Raw genomic sequence first — 20919 nt, forward strand, 5'->3', positions numbered from 1 at the left:
TATTACACTCGTTACATCCTCCCAACCAATCACAAACGCAGATTCAGGATTGTTCCGTCACCAAGCTCCGCCCCCTTCAAAGAGTTCAGAGAGCACGAGTTCTTTTTTCTTTTTAAAAAAACTTTTAGTTCTGATAAACTGTTTGTTGAATAAAGGGCTGAGTTTGAATTCAGTGTTTGTGTACTCTGTATCTAAAAATAGGTCGCTAAGCAACATCATAAAATGGTCAGGGCTGCATTTCCGATATATGTTTTGAATTTGTTGATGGCTATCGATATCAATCAATATGATTTCTATTTTATTGATATGCTTTTTTGTTTAAATCGTCCAGCCCTAACCCAAAAGGAACGTGGTTTAAATTAGGCTTAATTGCAGAGACAAACATGTGAAACTAAAACTGCATTTAATTGATATTGACTGTGTTTATTTACAAGAATACAAACAAAATGCAGAAAACGGAAATAACCTGAAATTGAATTAAATCCAAGCTGAATCACAAGGCGCAACAACATTCTAAAACGTCAACATACTTAAGCACAACGTTTATTAAAAAAATTTCAAAAAATTTCAAAAAAATTGTAATGCGCAGTTTGCTGGTATTCATTTTATGATGGTAGAAAGGATGAATAGATTTTTCATTTTTGTGTAACATGCAAAATTTCATCTTCATTTTCCAAAATGATGGTATCATTTCAAACTCTGTATCGAGGACATGCCTTAAATTAATTTCTATTAGTAAAGCATGTGTATTGCAAGTGCTTCGCTACATGCATGTTACTCTTTTAAGAAGAGGGAAAAATAATGCTTCTGGATGCCAGTTACCCTTATTAAACACAAATTTGTAAAACAAAACAAAACAACAACAAAACAAGCAAATCCTTTAGCATCATCTGACAAAAATGACATCACCTGCTAGCTTCATTAAGCATTGCCTATGATTAACCAGCAGTGAGCACAGATAAATCTGTTTCTTTGGGTTTGGTTGATGGCCACTGGTATGGGATAAGGTTTATGTTAATAATAGACGTATGCACAGAAGTAATTTCGTAAATGCAAGTGGACGAGAGCGCTTTTTATTTTATTTATTTTATTTTTTGGTAAATTTTGCTGCATGAACTCGTATCGACCAATAGATGGCGGTGTCTACAACTTGGTTAGGGCACTCTGAACCAGAACAGGTTAAAACTGCAACAAGAAATTAATGCTTATGAATGTTATCTGTTTTTAGTCATTCAAATTTTGTCTTTCTTATTACTTCTTTTACATATTCCTTAGTATCACGGTTCCATGTTCCAACAGACAAATACTACCACTACTACTACTACTACGACAGCTGCTGATAATAATAATAATAATAATTAATTAATAATAATAATAATAATAATAATAATAATAATAATAATAATAATAATAATAATAATGTGATGGAAATTATAATCTATCTATCTATCTATCTATCTATCTATCTATCTATCTATCTATCTATCTATCTATCTATCTATCTATCTATCTAATCACATTACACGATAGTGCATTTCTAAAAGGTTACATGATAGAAACAGTTTTGAGCCAAAAGGGCATTATAGACTCCCAGAAAACCGTGTTTTTTTATACAAAACATTTTCTAAACGAAGGCCATTTCTTTGCAGACTAGTCACGTTTGCCTCAAATGCGAAGCTTTCGAATGGCTGACTGTTTATCCGTCATAGCATAAACATAAATTAAACTGATTTTCTTATGCACATTTAAACACATAGGTTGTCCGGGTGTGTTCTATGATATTCGCGGCATCACAGAACTCACCGTCTATGAATCCCACTTTGTGTGCATATTTCTCTTGTCAGAACCGTAGCCTTCACTGTGTGTTTGAATTAATTGTGTCTGTGTGGCGTGAACATGGCGTGCGCCTTTAAAAGCGTCGCGAAGCCCTCTGATCGCACATAGCGCAGCAGTTTTGTAAGGAATCACTGAATCATGGGAACCAAAGTGATAATGCGCACTTCTCTGTCACCACGGCAACCGAAATACGTTTGTCCGGATGAAGTCATTTGTTACGCCGAACGTTGCCATGGCTACAACCTAGAGAGGGCGCTGCGGAGGAGCCCTTCACGTAAAATGACGCAGGGCGGGGGCGTGCCCGCGATGCGCGCTGCACAGGGCTGCTTGTTGTTCCCGCAGAGAGGCGAGAAGATGGCGGCCGTGTCTAGCGGAGGTGCTGCTGGGTCCGCTGCGGCCGCAATTGCGCACCCTGGCCGACCGACCCACGCAGGAATGGGCTCCCAGAACCGGGCCCCGCCGTCCTCCGGGATCAACCCCAACGGTCGTACCAGCACGGCCGGCGGGTGCATCACTAATCCCGGGCACACTTCGGCCGCCAGGCCCCCTCCAGCCCGAGTGGGCCACTACGAAATCGAGCGGACCATCGGCAAGGGAAATTTCGCGGTTGTTAAACTGGCCACGCACATCATCACCAAGGCAAAGGTAAGGCGAGCCCTTTCTCCGCGCTGGAGTGACACGGCTAGAAGTTGTCAGTGGTCGATTTAAAGCTTTTTCGGAACGTGAACGCGGAGTGACGCTGGGGCCTCCGGACTCCGGAGACCGAACAGCCAGCGTTCGCACCCGCAGCTCGGAGCGCCGGGGGTCCGACCGAGCCGCTGGCATCACCTTCAGCTGACGGACGTGTAGTCGCTCGCGGCCTAATGGGATTTCTCCCTCAAGGGTCAATGGTCCCGTTCGTCATATCAAGCGCGAGCCGGAGCGGCCCGTGTGCTTCAGGGGGGCAGAGGACAGACAGAAGGGTATATCGACGAAGGAGGAGAAGAAGAGATATTTGGGATGTTACTAGCTTTAGCTCACCGGCTAAATTAGCAGTTTGGAAAAAAAAGTGTCCGGGGCCACAGCGAGGCAGAAAAGGCAGCAACAGCGCCGGGAGGAAACCACGAAGAACTAGACGTTAACACTTTTCTCCTTTTGGTCGGCGTTGTCCTGAACATGGACACCCGTGACTCTTTGAGCTCCGTAGTGAAAACGACGACAGAAAACTCAACCCGTCTCCTCGCAGCTGAGGCAGACGTCGCAGAGCTGGTCCTCTCGGTGTGATGGTGACTTTGTTTTCATCCGGTGCTTCAAGTCTGGAAACTTTCTTTACGCCTTGGTTTTTTTTTTCTTTTTCCTCCTTCTTCTTCTTCTTCTTCTTCTCCTCCTTCTTCTTCTTCGTCTTCTTTTTTCATCGAAAACGTAACCGGTTTTGTCAGAGCCGCGCTCCATCTCTGCGCGTCGAGCTTTGCGGTATTGTCTGGGGGGGGGGGGGGGGGGGGGGGGGTTTCTCCTCCTGTATAGCCACATGACATTTCTGATCACCTGCCCTCCGGGGACCAGAAAACGCCGACTGGGGGCAAGCCGCTGTGGTTTTTGTCGGAGCCGAGCAGCGCCCGCAGGCTCGCTTCTGCGAACGTGTGGGCGCTGCTCGGCACCGCTCACGGTGCTGGAGGGTTGCCACCGAATCGATCGTACTACTGGGCGAACACACGGAAAACAACAAAACCACAAAACAAACAACAACAACACAAAAACATGAGATAAACATCCTCGCCGGGTTTCAGATCGCCCCCCCCCTCCATGCTCTCTCTAATGAGGGGCCTGTATGGGTTTGGTGGTCCCAGGAAATGTATTGATTTGAAAAGGGTTCACAAGAGGAGCCAGGACATTGCTCTGAAGTGAAGTGTTGTTTGCCCAATATGTGATGCTGTGACTGAGTCCTTGGTTTGTGTTGCAGACTCGTTCAGATACGATCTGACGGAACAGAAGGGGGGGCCGGTAGATTTTCTCATAGCAGCCGCTGTGGTTCGCAGCATCTCTCTTTGCTCCTTGAACAAGAAAGAAAGCTCGGTTTGTAGGCGTGCGATGGTGCGCCTGGTGCCACGGCCCTTTAGCAACACTTTTGGAAATGCTAAAAATCCCACCCTGTTCCTAGGTTGTTGTTTTTTTTTGTTTTTTTTACAAATCTCTGCTTAGTCTACAATAATCCATTTCTGGGTTAGTCAGGACATCAGTGTTTGAAATGTCAAGCCAGAGATAAGCAAAGGCAAAACAAAAACCAAAAACAAACAGAAAAACAGTGAACTAGCTCTTTGATTTGGGACAAAGAGGAATCTCGCGAGCAGATTTGTTTGCCAGTGGAAGTATACTCACAGTTCTTTGAAATCGTTTGTTTTCCTCCCCACCTTTTGTTTGCTCTTGTCGAGCGGAATAGCTGCTGCGCAAAACGGCTTAAACGTGGCCGAGTTTTCGGCGGTGGCCTGTGCAGAGCTGCTTGCTGGCTTCGGTAGCTAACCTCCAACGCTTATCGTCGTTTGTCCTCGCTGGTCGTAATTCTCGACCTCCGGGTCGGAAAATCTAACCGGAACGGTTAGGAGTCGGAAACATGGTGATACCCAACTTCTTCACGATGGCCGCTACTCAACATCAAGTAATACTTGGACTGTTAAGTCAGTCGTACAGGTGCTGCCTTTCAGTGTTCATCAGACGGGACGTTTCAGCTCTGTACATTTGCACAAAATACCACCTAGAACGGCGTTATTGTCATTGTTATTGTTATAACAACACCGCGGGTGTCCATGTTTTGTTTCTCTTCTCCCAAAAAGCTCCAATGGAAACTGGAACGCATAAAGGCGGAGGTGACGTAACCCGCGACTCGTTAGTTCCCACGTCCGAGGCAAAAGGAGCGCACCCTAACAGAGCATCTCAGGAACTACTTTCTGTTTTAGCCCCAAAGTAAGAGTCTCTAACGGAGACACACGGTGCCGAGCTCAAACCGCACACACCTTGAAGACCGCAGGGCTCTTGACAAAAACCTAAAATCCTTTTATCAGACAAAGCCATTCACTGACCACTCCTTTTGTTTTAAGTTTAACAAAAATCAGATAAAGTTTAAGGGAACGGGCTTTAGTTAATAAACCAGGATAAGCGTGTAAAACCATTTTATTGTTTGATTGACTTAACTCTACAACCTAAGATCCTCTTATCTCATTTTGTTTTGTAGTCGTTTGAAGAACAAAACAGGAATCGGTCCAAAAAAAACCCCCCTGTGATCCGTATCAACCGGGAAAAGAATAATCAGTACATCCCTAGTAAAAAAAAAAATGAAAGTGTTAAAAAACTTAAATGCAGTGACTCAAATCTTAAAGTGATGACCGTTCAGTCTAAAAAAGGTTATTTCTGGTTCTTGAGCAAGATCATTATGTTTTTAGAATGGAGGTGAAGGGATCGTGTGGCCTAAAGGTTTTTTTTGGGGGGGGGGGGGGGGCAGATCGGTTTATCTCAGAGTCCTGGTGGTTGATTCCAGCCGCAAATCAGAAGCGTTTGAACCGCCATTACCTTGCAGCGCTTTAAAAGCCTAAACCAGAACCTCAAAGTCTTCTTCTGTATTGTGTTGGGAGCCGGTACAGAGCGATGACACAGACGTGTTTGGAGGGTCTTGCCAAAAGCTTAGCAGCTGCAGTTAAGAGAAGCTGCAGACGACCCAGAGAAATGTTCCCAACACAAGTAAAACTGTATCGCATTAATCTTTGCTAAAGGCGTTAGCGCTGGTCTTCATCTCCACGTAGGATGGAATAGCGCTCTGTTTGCTTTTACCTTGGTTGACGTGTGGATCAAACGACAACGCACCATTAAAAGTCAGCTACAGATTTTTTTTGGGTGTTTGGAACCCTGGTAACTCTCATGTGATTGGCTCAGCAGCCAGGAAGTAAATACCGTAGCTCTAGGTTTGAAAGGAGAAAAACGCGACTAAGACGTTGTTGATGGAGAGGACCGATTGTTTATAGGGAATGTTACTTCTATCCCAGGTGAGAAATGAGCGTGATTTAGGTTGATTTTTACAGTAAATATCTTACTTATAGCTCCTTTAATGTCTGTAGAAACCACCTTAGGTTTTCATCAACCTTGATTGACAAAAAAATATATAACTTCCGTTATCTGCTTGGACAACTTGACGAAATTGTTGGACGGCCAGGCTTTGCGGTATTGTCTGAGATTGGTGCCCTAGTGGTTTGAGCACAGAGCTTCGGTCCCAGAGGTTTTGAGTTCAACTCTCACAAGCTGCCTTTCTGGGTCCCTGAGCAAGACCCTTAACCCCCAATTGCTCCCCAGGCGCCGCACAGTGGCAGCCCACTGCTCCCCAAGGGGATGGGTTAAGATGCAGAAGTGAATTTCTCCATGGTGAGATCAATAAAGTTAAATTATTATTATTATTATTTCGAACCCTTATGTGGGATTGAACCTTTATGAAACACGGGCCGTCCGGCGAAAAAGAGCTGGATGTCATCAGCAAAGCAGGGATTTGAAGATGCCTTTACATCAGTTAAAGGAAAAGAAGCGGCACCGAGAGCACAGCCCTGTGGAACTCCACCGGAGGCGATTAAAAGCTAAAATACCTGAAGAGCCGTTCCAGGTAGGCCAGATAGTAGTAATCCTAACTGCCTTCAGATCATTGGCGGTTACGGCCCGAGTGTGTTCAGTTCGGTTTGGTGAGGCCGGGATAAACCCGGCTCGTTGAGAGAGAAGAGACGGCGCTCAAAAGACTTGGATTTCACCTGACGGCGGTGTAATTTCACCAGCCGCAGAGGTTGTGCCTGAAGGCCTCTCCCCCTTCTCTCAGGAGCAACGCTATGACAGCGGTGGCGCTCGCCGCTCTCGCCTGCCCTGATGCGGGGACAAAGCGACACCAGCAGAATGAAAGAGGGGCCTTGTTTGTTGACGGGTGCCACAGACGGACCCGGTCAGCTCATGATTTACATGAACGCTCATGTCTGCGTCCCCAGTTTCTCGTGAATATCACAACGAATGAGCGTGCGCTTCTTACGTGCCCGTGGATACCATGGATATGGAGGAGATGGTCGGCCACGAGACGAGATGGAGCCCTATTTCACGGCCCGGGGTTCCTAAATATGCTGACTGGTCAAAAAAGAACCCAGCAGCTCCCCTGGTGCTGCCGGGACAGATGAAGCTGAGCAGCGCGTAAACGTTGCCTCGTTTAGAGCGAGACTTTTAAAGCTCAGGTGATCCCTGAACACAGCTGTCCACCAAGATGACGTTTTTTTTTTTTCGGAGTCGCTGTCAGTTATTCATGCTGGCATTTAAAGTCGCCATCAACACGGTGAAAAGAACAGCCGTGTGATTTGTGTTTAGTAACGTAATGAGTCACGGGCCAGCGGGGGATTCTCACTGTACAAGACGCTCTGAATGACAGGTGGACCACACCATGTCATCGTTTTTAGCTTAAAACCGGGAAGCAACAATGGCTCCAGATGCTGCTAAAATAATAGATAATATTAATATTAAAATAAGAATGTTATGTTTAACAACTGTTCATTTCACAACAAGCCGGTTAATTGGTTAAGCTAACTGCTGGTGTAGACTGCTGATTAAAATATGCACGTGGTGGTTGCTATTCCTTTTATTTCCACAGCATGAGGCTGTGTGTGTGTGTGTGTGATCAGAAATATATTAAAAAAAGCCAAACCTGTCTCTCTTTTGGTGAACAAAGAAACATGGTAGTACGTTTCTTTCAGCCAGCTGAGCAGCAGCAACAGGTGGGGTAGGGGCGGCATGGCTTTCTCTTGTTTGCTTCTCTGTGTCGCCTTCCAATCAGGCCTTGTGTGACGAATATGTTGCACGGTTATGCATTCGATATTCCTTATTTGATATTCTCTGATTTTTCAGCAGTATTAGTTATTAGTTAACCATAACAATCAGCATTATTTACTTTAGTCTCGCTTTTATTCACCGAGTTTTGATTGAATTTTTTTGTAACACTAATTTGGAAGTCACACCTGGCCCTCTTATAGGATGGTAAAAATATTCACGAAGCTGGTTTCCTGTTGGTTCTTCCGTCGACCCTTATAAGGACCTTGACCAAAGATGAATTCACATCGGTCGGCTGCCGTCACGCTAGAAAAATCAACGCTGCGACTTTATTATCGACTTGTGATATTTTCGCTGGCCAGTTGAAGGATCATCATTCTACCAGGTGCCCAAAATGCATTTGAAAGGGCCAGGGGCCTCGTCACACTGCCAGCTGCTGGGTAGCGCTTGTGCGTCTGTTTGTATATGATTATTCAGAAAAGTTTAAAATACTAAGAACATCTGGAACTGCACTGTGTGTGTATGGTTGACAAAAACTGTCATGGTGTAGAAAATAAAGGAGTGTCCCCCATCCTCCTTGTAACAACGCCGTTTTAACCCCATTTTGGCTTAAGCCTCTGAATCACAATCTAAATACCGATGAATAAATGTTATACATTTTTGTATAAATACCCTACAGTGGTATTTTTACTCTAGGTTGTCTTATCACGAGAATCTCCTACTGGCCGACTCCTAGTTGGCTTCCATAAACGGAGCCTCCCAGCGTTTCCCAACCCTTATTCTGGAGGCGCACTGCCCCGCAGGTTTCAGCTTTGCACCAAGGCGCCTCGTTCACGTGGCTCGGTGACACTCGGGCGTCTGTATAATTAACAGCAAGCTTTTGAAGGTAATTGATTGCTTCCACTCTTGAATCTCTTTGAAAGGCCGAGAGAATAGCTGACTTTCTGGTCAGAACATAAAACACGAGGGAAAAAACCGGAGTGCTCTTTGCTGTCTTCTTTCTCAGGTGAAAAAGTTTCTGGTCATAATCGCAGCTGTTAACCGAAGCAAATAGGTAGTAGGCAAGAGGAAAAACATCTAAACTACCTACTTTAAAATCACTTAATGGCTGACTGGGGATAAAGATGAGGGGGCTGGATTTCTTTTTACTCTTTTCTTTTTATTAGCATATCCCGTTCAGTTGAAGTTACATTTGCATTTTCTTTCTAATGCCGCCTACTGGCTGGTTTTATTCAGAGTTGATTACATCAGATCCCATGACACCTTTAAAGGGGTCTAGTCACGTATTTTGACCATAAAAAGGAGACACCAAAAAAAAACCATACAGTATATTCATCTTCAAATAAAACAATACTCCCAATATTTGTCCTAATAATGTTTACTTGGTCCTTTTTGAGTCTGATGAGAACTTTGCACCAGGCGCATCAGCAGACATGAACATCGTTGCGCTATCTGGCGACGGTTGATTGATGGCTAGCGTAAGAATAGTTGACCGTAAGTGACAGCTTGGCGTGAAAGAACAACCAGATCTACGGGGTTACTTCACCTATTTCTTTTCACACCTCCAATGGACGTTGCTAGCTTTCACAGCTCCATTGGTCTTCCTTGTTTACTGATTTGCGTGCATGCGCCGTACCGTACCTCCGGTCACACCGTGTCGATATGGTTAATGTGCCCAGAGGGGCTTTGTTTACTTACAATAGAGCAAAAACAAGGTGTAAAAGACAAAATAGAATATGAGGCAACAACAAGGCGCAATGATTTAATCTGCAGACCTTTGCATGCAGCCAGAGTGAGCTGCTCGCGTAGAAATTCGTGACTAGGCCCCTTTAATCTCCATTGGTGGACTCGTGTGGAAATAATGATGTCCTGTTAAGTCCTGGCTGGCCTCTGGGTAAAGGGTCAGCGCTCTCGTTCTCTGGTGCCAGTGAAGCAAAGGCTTGCGTTGCAACCAAAACGTCTCCGTTTACTCTCGGCACCGAATGCCACGTTGAATCTCCCCAAGTAAAAAGCGCTCGGTCATAACCAAAGCTGCAGACGGCTTACTGGTGAGCATGGTTGAGTCCATAAGGAGCCCTCTGGGAGGTTAGAGGAACACGTTTGAGGACTTGGTGGACCTTCGTCCCAGCAGCAAGGGGAGCTCTGACCCACCCAGACCTTCTTGGATTCAGAGTCGAGGCTCCTAGTTGGAGAGAGGTCTCTCCATTGAAGATTTTGTGGTGAAAGTGGGTGTGGCGGACTTTAGCTATAACGTTTTGCTTGCCCTTGGCCTGCAGTTTTCCTACCTTACTGTGTCATCCCTGATCAAAGCGACTGCTCGGTGTCACGTGTGGTCCGTGGTTCTGTTCGGCATGCCCTGATCTACGCGTTGGTGGGGAAGTAGTACCTTTCCCCTCGTTCTCTCTTCCTCTTCCTGCGTTTTCCCTTTTCCTCCCAAGCGCTTTGGGCAAGAAAGGGAAAGGCGAGAGGAAAGCACAGATAGGACGACGAGCAAGGGGCAACAGGCAGAGCCCGCCGAGTAGTGACGTCAACCCCCCCCCCCCTCCCCTCCCTCTGACACACTCACAGGGCAGCTCGCGAACAGCAGCTCCTCACTATGTGCCAAGTGGGATTTCTTTTGAGTGAGCAGTATGACAAATGTTGGGTTTCTGCTTGGCGCATCGTCTCGTCCTTTGGTCCTTGTCCGCTGCGTCTCAGTTCCATTCCACGCTCCCTTCGCTTTAGATGGGGATGAAAGTGTCTCGGTTTCTGACATGATGAGTTGTGTGGGGGATTCGTCAGCAGGATAGTACTCATGCCAGTGGTTGTGTGTGTGTGTTGTGCTGCTGCTTTACATGTTGTTTCACATCTTCATGGACCCTAAAGTAAGGAAAGCTACGCCGGCATTCGGTGTTATTAGTTAGTGAAGATAGTGGGTGCAATCCCTTACGTAGAAAAAAGGAGGGATTTATTAAACGGTGAACTAGGCATTGGCCTGTTATCGGTGTCATGGAGTTGAAGAGTCACTGAGAAACTGAAACGTGTATCATCGTCACTGTTTCTATAATTAAAGCTGTTTTATTGAGACAGCAGAGTTTTTCCCAGCAGTACTGGACATAGAGTAACCCAGTGTCGCTTCCCCTCTCACTGATTTCTGCACACTGCCAGTCAGCTGGCTGAAAAACAGCCCCTGTAAGTTCCCGCCTGGCTTATTGTTTCGTTGCTTCACTGTTCATTGTTCCACTAAGCCACACAGCTGATGAACATCTTCTAACGTTGATCGCAGCTTAAAGGAGGAGCATTGGGCTGTCCGTGTCTGTCAAGCTAACACCAGCTAGCGTTAGCTTATGTTGTCCGGAGGGGGTTTACTGACCTTTTTACGTTGCTCTCAAACATAAAAGCAGCTTAGCATGTAGCACTGTTCAGCATTTCGTTTCTCTCGTCTCTGGAAAAGTTTCTCCAAACAACGCTTTTGTTCATCTTGTCCATAAAGAGGGTTGCATGTTTTCTTCTAGCGGTCCTCCACATGTTAGCAGACTTGTTAGCTGACGGACATACTTGCAAGTTGCAAGTAGGCCTATAATACAGCGGGGAAGCACCATTCGTCACTCTTAAAGCGACGCTGCCTTAAAGCTACAGTAACTGTAATTTTACAAGCAGCTTCACTAATTAAACCTACTAATATCAGGATCACTTGTGTTACTCTTAAGAATATATTATGTAATATTATGTGCACAAAGCGTGTTTAAAAATGCAATGCAAAGCACCTATTTTTATATTTTTAGTGTAGTTTTTACATTTACATGTTTGAAATAAATTTCATTAAGTGCAACAAAACTCATTGGTCCATAGATGTTTAGCGAACATCATACTTAAATGATTTTTTTTTTCACATGAAGGTTTGGGACATATGGTTTGATGCATAAGGGATCATAATCATGCCTTACGTTTTGATTTCAAGCTTCAGTGTAAATACTGTGATACCCTAAAACTCAGTTATGGTTGTGTAATGAAGCTCTGTTCTTATTTGATCTCCTTTTAACAAAGAAACGCTGCCTCTCTGATATAAGTGATGGTTTAAGCTCTTTTTTTTCCTGTCCTCTATTGTTGAAGATTGGTGTACAGAGAGCTAGCCCCTCAGTGCCATTATAGGATGCTGATTGGTTCGACTCAGCTCTCTGATCTTGATCTTGTGAGGATTCGTCTGCCTCTCAGGGTAACCCCAAGTGTACGGCTGATTCTATGTCAAACAAAAGAAACACTCAGCAGGTGTGCGGCAGGAGAAATTCACTGAATACACTCGGTTCTATGGTTCGTTTGATCCGAAAGAAACCTAAACATGTTGATTTTTAGTACCTCGAAGGAATCTCTGTCTAGATCTGACTAGACCCACCTAACTAGATTTATTTATCAATTTGTGCTTATCTTTAATATGCCACATTTGCTCTCGATGCTAATAAAATTGACTACTGATTGACAAATAAAGGCTCGTTCTATATTAAAATATATTTTGCACAAACAAAGCATATTTTTTTTTACAGTGTATAAAAGGAATTGTTTCATGCAGATGTAATCAGCAGTCCTTTTACGGTTTTACTTTTGGTAATTTTGCATGATGCTGCTCCTTACCTTGTTCTGCTCTAATTGTCAACTTTCAGTCTGGCTTAACCATAACCTGCATTATTATTAGCCAGTGCTTATAACTAAAGAAGAAGTATCAGCAAACTGAGCCTTCAGCCGGTTAACATTTTGCTGCATTCATCCGTACCACAGCAGAATGGAGCATTGCGTGGCGGGAAGCTTCCCAAACGGGACGCGCGTCTCCAGGAAGAGCTCCGACCAGCAGATATCCGTCACAGCGCTGTCGTTGAAGCTAACATTTAAATGGGCGGCGTTAGCTTATGTCGTAAAGGTGGTACGCTGCTTTACTATGTTAGTTACAGGAGCTTTACTGGCCTTTTTTACGTCGCTGTCAAACACCAGTGCCGTAGCGTTAGCTTGTGACGCTAGCTTGACGCTAGCGCGTGGCATTGTTAGGCTTTTTGTTTTTTTCTTTTTGTTTTTTCGGTCGGCTTTATAGCAAATGTTCCCCGTCACAATCTTTTTTGCGTTGTTGCTGTCGATAAGGGGGGGTCACATGTTTTCTGCTGGCCGTAGTCTCCCTGTGTTAGCACGGTTTACGCTTTCAGCAGCAGATCAAAGTTTTAGTCTGACAAGTAGCTGCAGGGGGGAAGGCTGTGATTTTTAGCGCCGTGGTGGGAAGAAGTGCAACACTTTAGGCAAAAGTTAATTGGTTAGTTCATATCAAATTTGAAGCAAAATATATATTTTTTAGTATTCATCATATTGGCTTTATTCTAAATTTTGACATCCCTCATATATGAGTCAGACAGATATAAGTGAATGACATGTGACTAAGTCAAATTTATGGCAGCTCTAATTGCGCTCTTTCTGCTGTCAAGTCACCGTAAACAAGCAGCAATGAAGTTCAAATGCTCAGGTCGGCGGGTTAGGGGTTGACGGCATCAACGCAGCAGTTGAAGTTTGACACAGCGCTACAAGATGATGGCCTTCAACAGAAGCAAATGTACAAGAGACTGGCAGAAAAGGAGGCTTACAGTCCAGATGTTTGCACCACTGTACCTCAGTGGTCAACCGTCAACGGTCAAAGCGTCACGACAACGTAATAATGGAGCCGCACATTTTTCTCCTTCTTTTTGCAGAAGATTATATAACGCAAATTATTAATAAGAGAGACCGGCTAAATAGATTTTCCTTCTGGGACCGGGAGCTTCGCTGCTTCATCAGCCAGCGCAGACGTACTGGAGAGGGGATGGATGTGGAAAACTCGGAGGGGGGAAAAAAAGTTTGGAATGATAAACATTGAAATTTAACATTAAACTCTGGGCCCAAAAATGTTTTCACAGAGCACATAAAAACAATAAGCTGCAAGCGGCTGCATGTCTCACACAATCAGTCTGACTAGTGTGTGTGTGTGTGTGTGTGTGTGTGTGTGTGTGGAGGGGGGGGGGGGGGGGGTGCGCGGTGGCTCTGGGCCAGGATAAGATCCTCATGGTATGATGAACCTGATATAAAAATGTAAATGAAAACAGGATTGAATCAGTGTTTAAAACACAAAAGCGACAGTTATTGCGACGTTTTTCTCTAGCATGTATTTGTTGCTTTGATTTTTAATTAATAGACGCGAGCAAACACCCAGAATAAACACCAGCTAATGGCATGAAAGGTGCTCGCTCCGGTTTCCGCTCGCGCTCATAGTGGCAGCACACGTATAACGAGCCGATATTTGCCGGGAAACCAGCCGGGCTCCTGTCCTTGCGATGGGAAATATCAGTCATCCTTGCAGGCATGGGATTAACATCACCTTTGCACTCGGCGCGGCCTTGAAACCGTAACTTCTTCAAAGCGGTGGCACGGCTCGATCCTGGCCACCGGCTACGCCTGGCGGCCAACCGGGAGCGTGCGAATGAGGATGTGTAACGTCCAGCCTGTTGAAACTAAGACGGCCTGTCCTCTACTCACACTGTGAAACTCTCAACTTGAGTCATTGCCACCATGTGAAACACACGAGCAGAAACACCTACAAGCATGAAGACCCTGTGCTGACTCATGCTGTTCACACCACCTCTTGTACTTCTCGCGGAACAGTCTGTCTTTTGTTGCTCGCGCGCTCAATTGACATGACCTCGCCGCCTGCTTAATCCTTTGGTTATATAAAGAAAAAAGAAAGAAAAAAAAGCACTTTCCACACAGGAAGGCCTTTATTTTAGGCTAATACCTGGCTGCTTTGCTGCTAGCTGGGACTGTGGAGAAGGGTGCCTGTGAACGTGTGCGTGAGTCAAACCCTTCGCTGGGCGATGCGGGTCAAGCCTCAGCGTTACTCCTTTGTCAGGGCGTTTATAATCCGTGTCTCATCTATGTAGATGAAGGTTAACCTCATCCATTATATCACCCCGCCGCAGTGCGTGAGCGCGAGATGAGTGTGCACGGCGCACTTTCGCGGGCCCCGGCACAAACTGCGGACGCTCAGAGTAACAAGTTGAGTCACGGATGGCTGTTTTTCAAAGGCCTACAGAACGCTGAAAGGCTTTGTTGCTCATACAGGCCGCTGCAGAAAGAAAGTGTCCCCCCCCCCCCCCCCCCCCCCCCCCCCTGAATGTTTCAGCATTTGTCACGTTTTATTGGGATTCTGTGTGATAGACTCGCACAGAGTATTACAGGAGAGATGCGTGACTTAAAAAAAAAAAAAAAAAAAAAAAAAAAAAAAAAGCAAAACACTTTTTAGTAAATCTAAAAAAAAAAAAAAACAGAAAAGCGTACCTCCCATTTTGATGCCTGAGTCAGTACTCTTTAGAAGCAGTTTTCCCTGAAAGCTTGTGCAGCATGTCTCCACCAGTTTTGCCCGTGTACAGACCCACATTTCCGCCTCTTCATTCCTCGTGTTAGTAGCTGGAGCGGGCCCTTTGGATCGTCAGTGTCTGTTGAGCGTCCGTCTTCAAGTCTTGCAGTAGGTTTTTTTATTGTTTTGACAAGGCCGCTCTAACACACGGACAATTCAACTCAATTCAATTCAATTGTATTTATATAGCGCCAATTCATGAAACATGTCATCTCAAGGCATTTTACAAAGTGAAATTCAATCAGATGATACAGATTGGGTCAGATTATACGTTTGGTTCCTTTGGACCACTGGCTGAATTTTTAGGCCGTATTTTCCTGCTTGAAGGTGAACCTCCGCCCTGATCCTTGGTCGTTTGCAGCCGCTAACGGGCCTTCTTTCCAGGATTGGCCATATTTAGCCCCATCCGTCTTCCCGTCAACTCTGACGGAAACGCATCCCCGCAGCACGATTCTGCCACCACCATAACCCCCCATGGCAATGACGTGTTCAGGCTCATGATGCTTCCCATCATCCATGGCATAAAATATGTACATTTTAGCCTCATCTCTTTCCCCACAGGCCTGATTGTCAACCTTTTAAATGGGAGTTCTTATAACTTTTGGTATAACGGCCGTCTTCTTGCCACGCTCCCATAACATCCAGGTTCGGTGCCCTGTTAGTCGTCCTGTCAACAGATTGTCTGTCTGCAGCTCCTTCAGAGGGAGCTTGGTCAGGCTTTAAATGTGGGACCTGTGAGTAATGCAGCCATTTAACCGGCCTGTCAGTCTACGTGTAAGACGGTAAGATAAAATTACACCTACGTGGACTCTGTTTACCGATCATATGACCAAAGCACGGACCCCCGGATGTATGACACCATAAGCATTATTCATTAAGCAAGACGAGGTCTTTCATCTGTAATGGTTCATTTCCCGCACACCCACTCTCTTATTGCGCTGAGGACGCTCTGATGCGACGGTTGGGTGTCCAGAAAGTCACCTGTAAACGCGCTCCCACGTTTTTCCGACACTTTCTCCAGGGGGAAGTTGAGAGAGCGTCGGCCTGTCTGCACGGAAACGTGTCAGAAACGGCGGAGCAGCAAACGGCGAGTGCGAACGTTTGTCAGTTTCAAGAAGTAACAGACCGGAACGTGCGACACCGACACTGTTTACCTAAAGGACGGGCTCGTATATCACGCAGGCTCCGTCTGACGGGTACAGCGGTTCACACCCGCCATAAATTCAACTTCCTGAAGTTGATTCAACACGCGTTATCGGTCCGGAGACAAACCGCTAGTGTTTACAGAAGTCCCTTAGGTGTTGGGCGAGTTGGAAGCAGCAACTCTGCTATGTAAACAGTTTCTTAGAAAAGTAAAGCATGACACAGGCCATAGACCTGATCCGGCGGGTACCGGTAGTTATACATTTTTTGTTTTTCTAGACAAGAGAAGACTCTGTTTTTGGTCTTTTTAAGCACTCATCCAGAGGTAAATGCATTCCAGTCTGTTGATACAACAGTTTCTGTCTCTGTTTACTATGGCCTGCAGAAGGATATGTGTATATATATATATATATATATATATATATATATATATATATATATATATATATATATATATATATATATATATATATATATATACATAAGTGCTGCTGTGTGCTATTAACCTGCTTCTAAGCTGCTGACAAGCTCCCAGTAATCCCAGCCCTACTGGCCTCTATATCGTTGGTGAATTTCTGCTGTACGCTTGAAACTATCTGAAGTCTGTCCTAATGGCATTTCAGTAAAAATTGCTCCATAGAGAGACGTGACTTGAATGCAAGATTCATAGATTTTTTTTTTAACTACAGCTCATTTCTACGCTGAGTGAAGATATTGCCTTGCTCTTCCAAAAGGAGGAACAACTTCAGCAAGGACGTGGTAAATCTTGACTTTTTATGGCATTATTTATTATGTGGTATCACCAGATTTGTTTTTGGATTACGGGTTCGTTCGTCATCAGCCGTCAGTACGGACGAGGAGTACTTCCTTAAGAGTATGAGCTGCTTGCTTTCCATTTACCTCGGACCTGGAAACCGGCAAGTCGGAGTTTACGTCACGTCCGACTTTTGGCGTTCCGGTTTCCAGCTTGTCTGACAGTAGAGGAAAACACAGATGCTCTGTCCATTTTTAAACGTACAGACACAGCCAACCAAAGTTCAGACTGCGTTTTAAAGTCACTTTGTTTTTTTTTGGCAAAATGTTTCTTTCTTTTTAAGCCTCGCTGAACCGTTCGTCTGAACATGGAACTACGGAACTACTGTCATTGTTTAACCACTACGGTTAAAACAATGACAGTAACATGTTTTTTTCCGTGGCATTTTGTTCCTAGGGACAGCGCTGAAACGTCCCGTGTTATGAACACAGTGAAGTCGTACATGCACGACTGACTAAATGTTAGAGAAACAATGGAGAACAGTCAAAGGAGGAGGTTTTACTCAAAGCAGCCATGTTGGATGTGGAAGTCTGGTACGGTCCTGTTGCACTGAATATCCGACTCGTAATTCCCACTTCAGGGGACGTTCCAGTTGATATTTCCTATTCTGAGGTCAGAATTTTCTACTTCCGAGTAAAAAAAATGGAACGCAGTCTGAGTTTATACTGTTTTTCTTTAGGTTATTTTAATTTGAACCTATGAGCAGAGGACAACCGCATGCTGCCGTGTCACTGTGGATGTTGTGTTGGTTTAACACGAGTTTGACCGTGTTGCTAAAGCAGCTTTGACAACCCAACTTCAGCTCCAAACTAACCTGGCTGGTATTCCTCCCTCTGCGGCTGCATAGAAAATAAACGCGCAGTCCTAGGAGTGAAACGCCTTTTTAGGAGCAATCCGTGCGCTTTGTGGTGCAAACGTTGTAGATGGCAGAAACTCCCATAGCCGTAGAAGCCAGCGCTGCTGGGCATCTGGATGCCGGCCGCACATCATTCACTGCACGCTGGTAGGAGCTGGAAGTGGAAACCCAGCTTTGGGGAATTAGACCTGCGACTGGAGTTCATAATCCATCCTTTGAAACGTATTTATTTACCATTTCTGGGTTCCTGCACCCTCTGGAAAAGTAGGGAGGAAGGTTGATGGCTGTGTTCTTTCCTCGACTTTATACATTTAGATAAAGGAGATTGAGGAAGGAAAACATTTGTGTCAGGCATTATTCCCTACCCCTATGTTGTGTCCTTCCCTTTGTCCTTTTTTCTATGTGCCCCCCCCCCCCCTACACTGTGTCAAGCCTTCTTTCCTTCCTTCAATCATTCCTTCCACCCATTCTTCTTTTCTTCCCTCTGCCCTCCCTTCTTTGTGTCCTACCCTCCTTTGTTCCTTGTGTCCTTTTTTTGTGTCCTTTCTTATTGTCTTTCGTCTCCTCCTTCCTTTGCTTCACTTTGTCCTCTGTTCCTTCATTGCTTTATCCTCCCCTCTGTCCTTCCTTGTCTCTTTTCCTCGCTTTTTTCCTCGCTCCTTCATCCTTCTGTTCATCCTTTAATTTCTGTCCTTTTGTCCTCTCTTCCTTTGTGTCCTACCTTCCTAGTATCCTTGTCTTTTTTTCCTATCATGTCCTACCTCCCTTCCTGTCTTGTGTCCTCTGCTTGTCTGTCCTTCCTTTCTTCCTGTCAGTTTCTGATGTAAAGCCTGGCAGCTGTAGATATATCCCACCTAAATGTGCGGCTAACTTATGGATTTCATATTTTAAAACAGACGTTGAGGTTTCAGGAAGGGCCTAAAAGGTTCAGTTAGTTTTTACTGTCATGTTTGATTCTTTTATGGTGTGGATGTTTGTTATATGGAAAGAGGAAAATTTACAGGCTTTCAGGCAACTCAGTGAAGTTTCCTCGTTAGACCCTCTGCCACCCTAGACGGCAGAGGGTCTAATAACCCTGAAGACCAGAGTGAAATAATGCTGCGGGCGTATCCTTTGTTTATCCTGGTCACTCGCTGTTCCTAACGCTGCTGCATCTCTTCCTTCACGCTCTAAGCTGATCAGACTAGAGAACCGCACTGTTCAGGTTGTTTTCATGAACCGCTCCATCCCGCCGTGACCTACTGTATGTTCACCCAGTTGGCATTAGGTCTGTCACGCTAACAAATTTAGCTGGACGAACATTTTTTTCTGAAACTTATTGCAATACATCATATTATTGTCATTTGGAGACCTTTTTCAACCAATATGATAGTGGCATAATAATAAATACATCCTCTTGACCTACCGGTCATCATGTCGTCATCTTAACTTTTCTTAAAACGATTAGCATCCACGTTAATTGGTTCACTATTATTTGTTTAACCATCCTGTAGCAGTGCAGCTTGACCACATGCTTTTTTTCCCCAGCCGTTTTCTGGTTTCTGGCATAATTCTGGCAAAATGATCGACTAGTCGAGGTTTAAGCCCACCATGAACCAGAAACTGCTTCAATGCCCATGTAAAATGAAGCAAGTTTAAATTGAAATTGGCATCAGTCTACATAGACAAACCAAATACCTGCTTTAGAAGAGTTTCATGGTTTAGCTTTTTGGCCACAGTGACAAGAAGTATGCTTGGAGGAGTCAAGGGGAGGCCTTTAAAACCAAGAACCATGTACTAGTCGTCCAGCATGGTGGTGGCAGCATCATGCTGAGGGCCGGTTTTGCATCCAGTGGCTAGTGATGGATTGCATGGAGTGGGTGGAAGACTGAAAATAGAGATCTACATCTAAATTAAACATTTTCCCCCATTTCTTGTTTTTAAGCTCCATTGAAGTTGTTTAGTTATTCCTTCCTGGAACAGGAGCCTTTTAGATATCGCATTAAAAGCCCAGAATCAATGACATCCACGCCTATGATTCGTCTATGCAAACCTCCGACCATGTCTGTCCTTCCTGTCGGTTTTTTTTTGTTCATTTTCTCCACGTTTCAGCACGGTTGCTTTTTTTTTTACTGCTCACTTACATCCGGCTCCTATAATCATTGACGTTTCATCGGCCCTTCCTCTTCCAGTCAGCTGAAATAATAAATCTGTGTATAGTGATGAGTAGGGCTTCCAGTTCACAACTTTTTACGCACTTTGATACCCAGTTCATCTATTATTATTTTTTTTATATCAGCAGGGCAAAGGAATATCAGTGCAGCAATCCCTCCTGTAGGCAGCGAAGGAACAGCTGGCCAAGCTGCTAATGCTAACACAACATGGTGACATTCTGTCCTCCTTATCAGATCGTCAGAGCGACTGGAATTCATTTGTAGGTGTAGATGTGATCCGGATGGGTTTGTAATTGGTCGTTGAGGGAGACTTACGGGATCCATTACCGCGCTGCCACAGTCTTGCCGTCAGGAAAGAAAAAAAAAAAAAAAACAGCTTACAACAAAAACCAAACTTGAGCGAGTGAACATCTTTGTTTGGACACGGCTGCGTGTGCAGCAGGCCTTCGCTCCGCTGGGGCAGATGTTTTCCACAATGTGTACAATCCCCTTGAAGGGGAAATGCATACAATGAGGCGGGGTAATGTCAGCGTTACTGTTCTGCGGTCTCTCTGGAACCCCCCCGTTCACTCTTCCTCGCTTCCCTTTCCTGTCTCCACAAGGAAGTCGGCCTTGACGGTCCTCGCGTGGCCTCATCTTCTTCGTGGCTCTTTTTTGTATTCTGGAAAAAGAGCACGGAGCAGAATGGAAACGGATGAGTGTGTGTGTGTGTGTGTGTATAAAGGCTGCGTGTTTTTCTGTCCTCGGCCCGCCGTCTATTTTTGGCAGAAGCCGTGTTTTGGGGCATCCCTATTAGCCCCGCTTGATTAAGTCATTAAAGTCGTCCACCCATTCCTAAGTGGCAGAGCAAAGCTCCTGTCACACCCCATCACCGTCCACCCTGCTGCAGCTATTGTCCACCGCTCAGCCG

The 20919-nt window shown here is 45.0% G+C and overlaps 1 protein-coding gene across 3 annotated transcripts in view; it reads left to right on the top strand.

The window, feature by feature from the left end:
* The first annotated feature begins 2100 nt into the window (after window positions 1–2100).
* The window catches only part of LOC105933187 (serine/threonine-protein kinase SIK3 homolog), a 46805-nt gene continuing 27986 nt past the window's right edge, over window positions 2101–20919 (top strand). For all 3 annotated transcript variants that reach the window (XM_036150291.1, XM_036150293.1, XM_036150292.1), the window contains exon 1: window positions 2101–2481. In XM_036150291.1, the coding sequence (XP_036006184.1) occupies window positions 2116–2481 (366 nt within the window). In that variant the 5' untranslated portion in view covers window positions 2101–2115. The remainder of the gene's footprint in view (window positions 2482–20919) is intronic.

The sequence above is a fragment of the Fundulus heteroclitus genome, chromosome 18 (assembly GCF_011125445.2).
Source record: "Fundulus heteroclitus isolate FHET01 chromosome 18, MU-UCD_Fhet_4.1, whole genome shotgun sequence".
Taxonomy (NCBI): Eukaryota; Metazoa; Chordata; class Actinopteri; order Cyprinodontiformes; family Fundulidae; genus Fundulus; species Fundulus heteroclitus.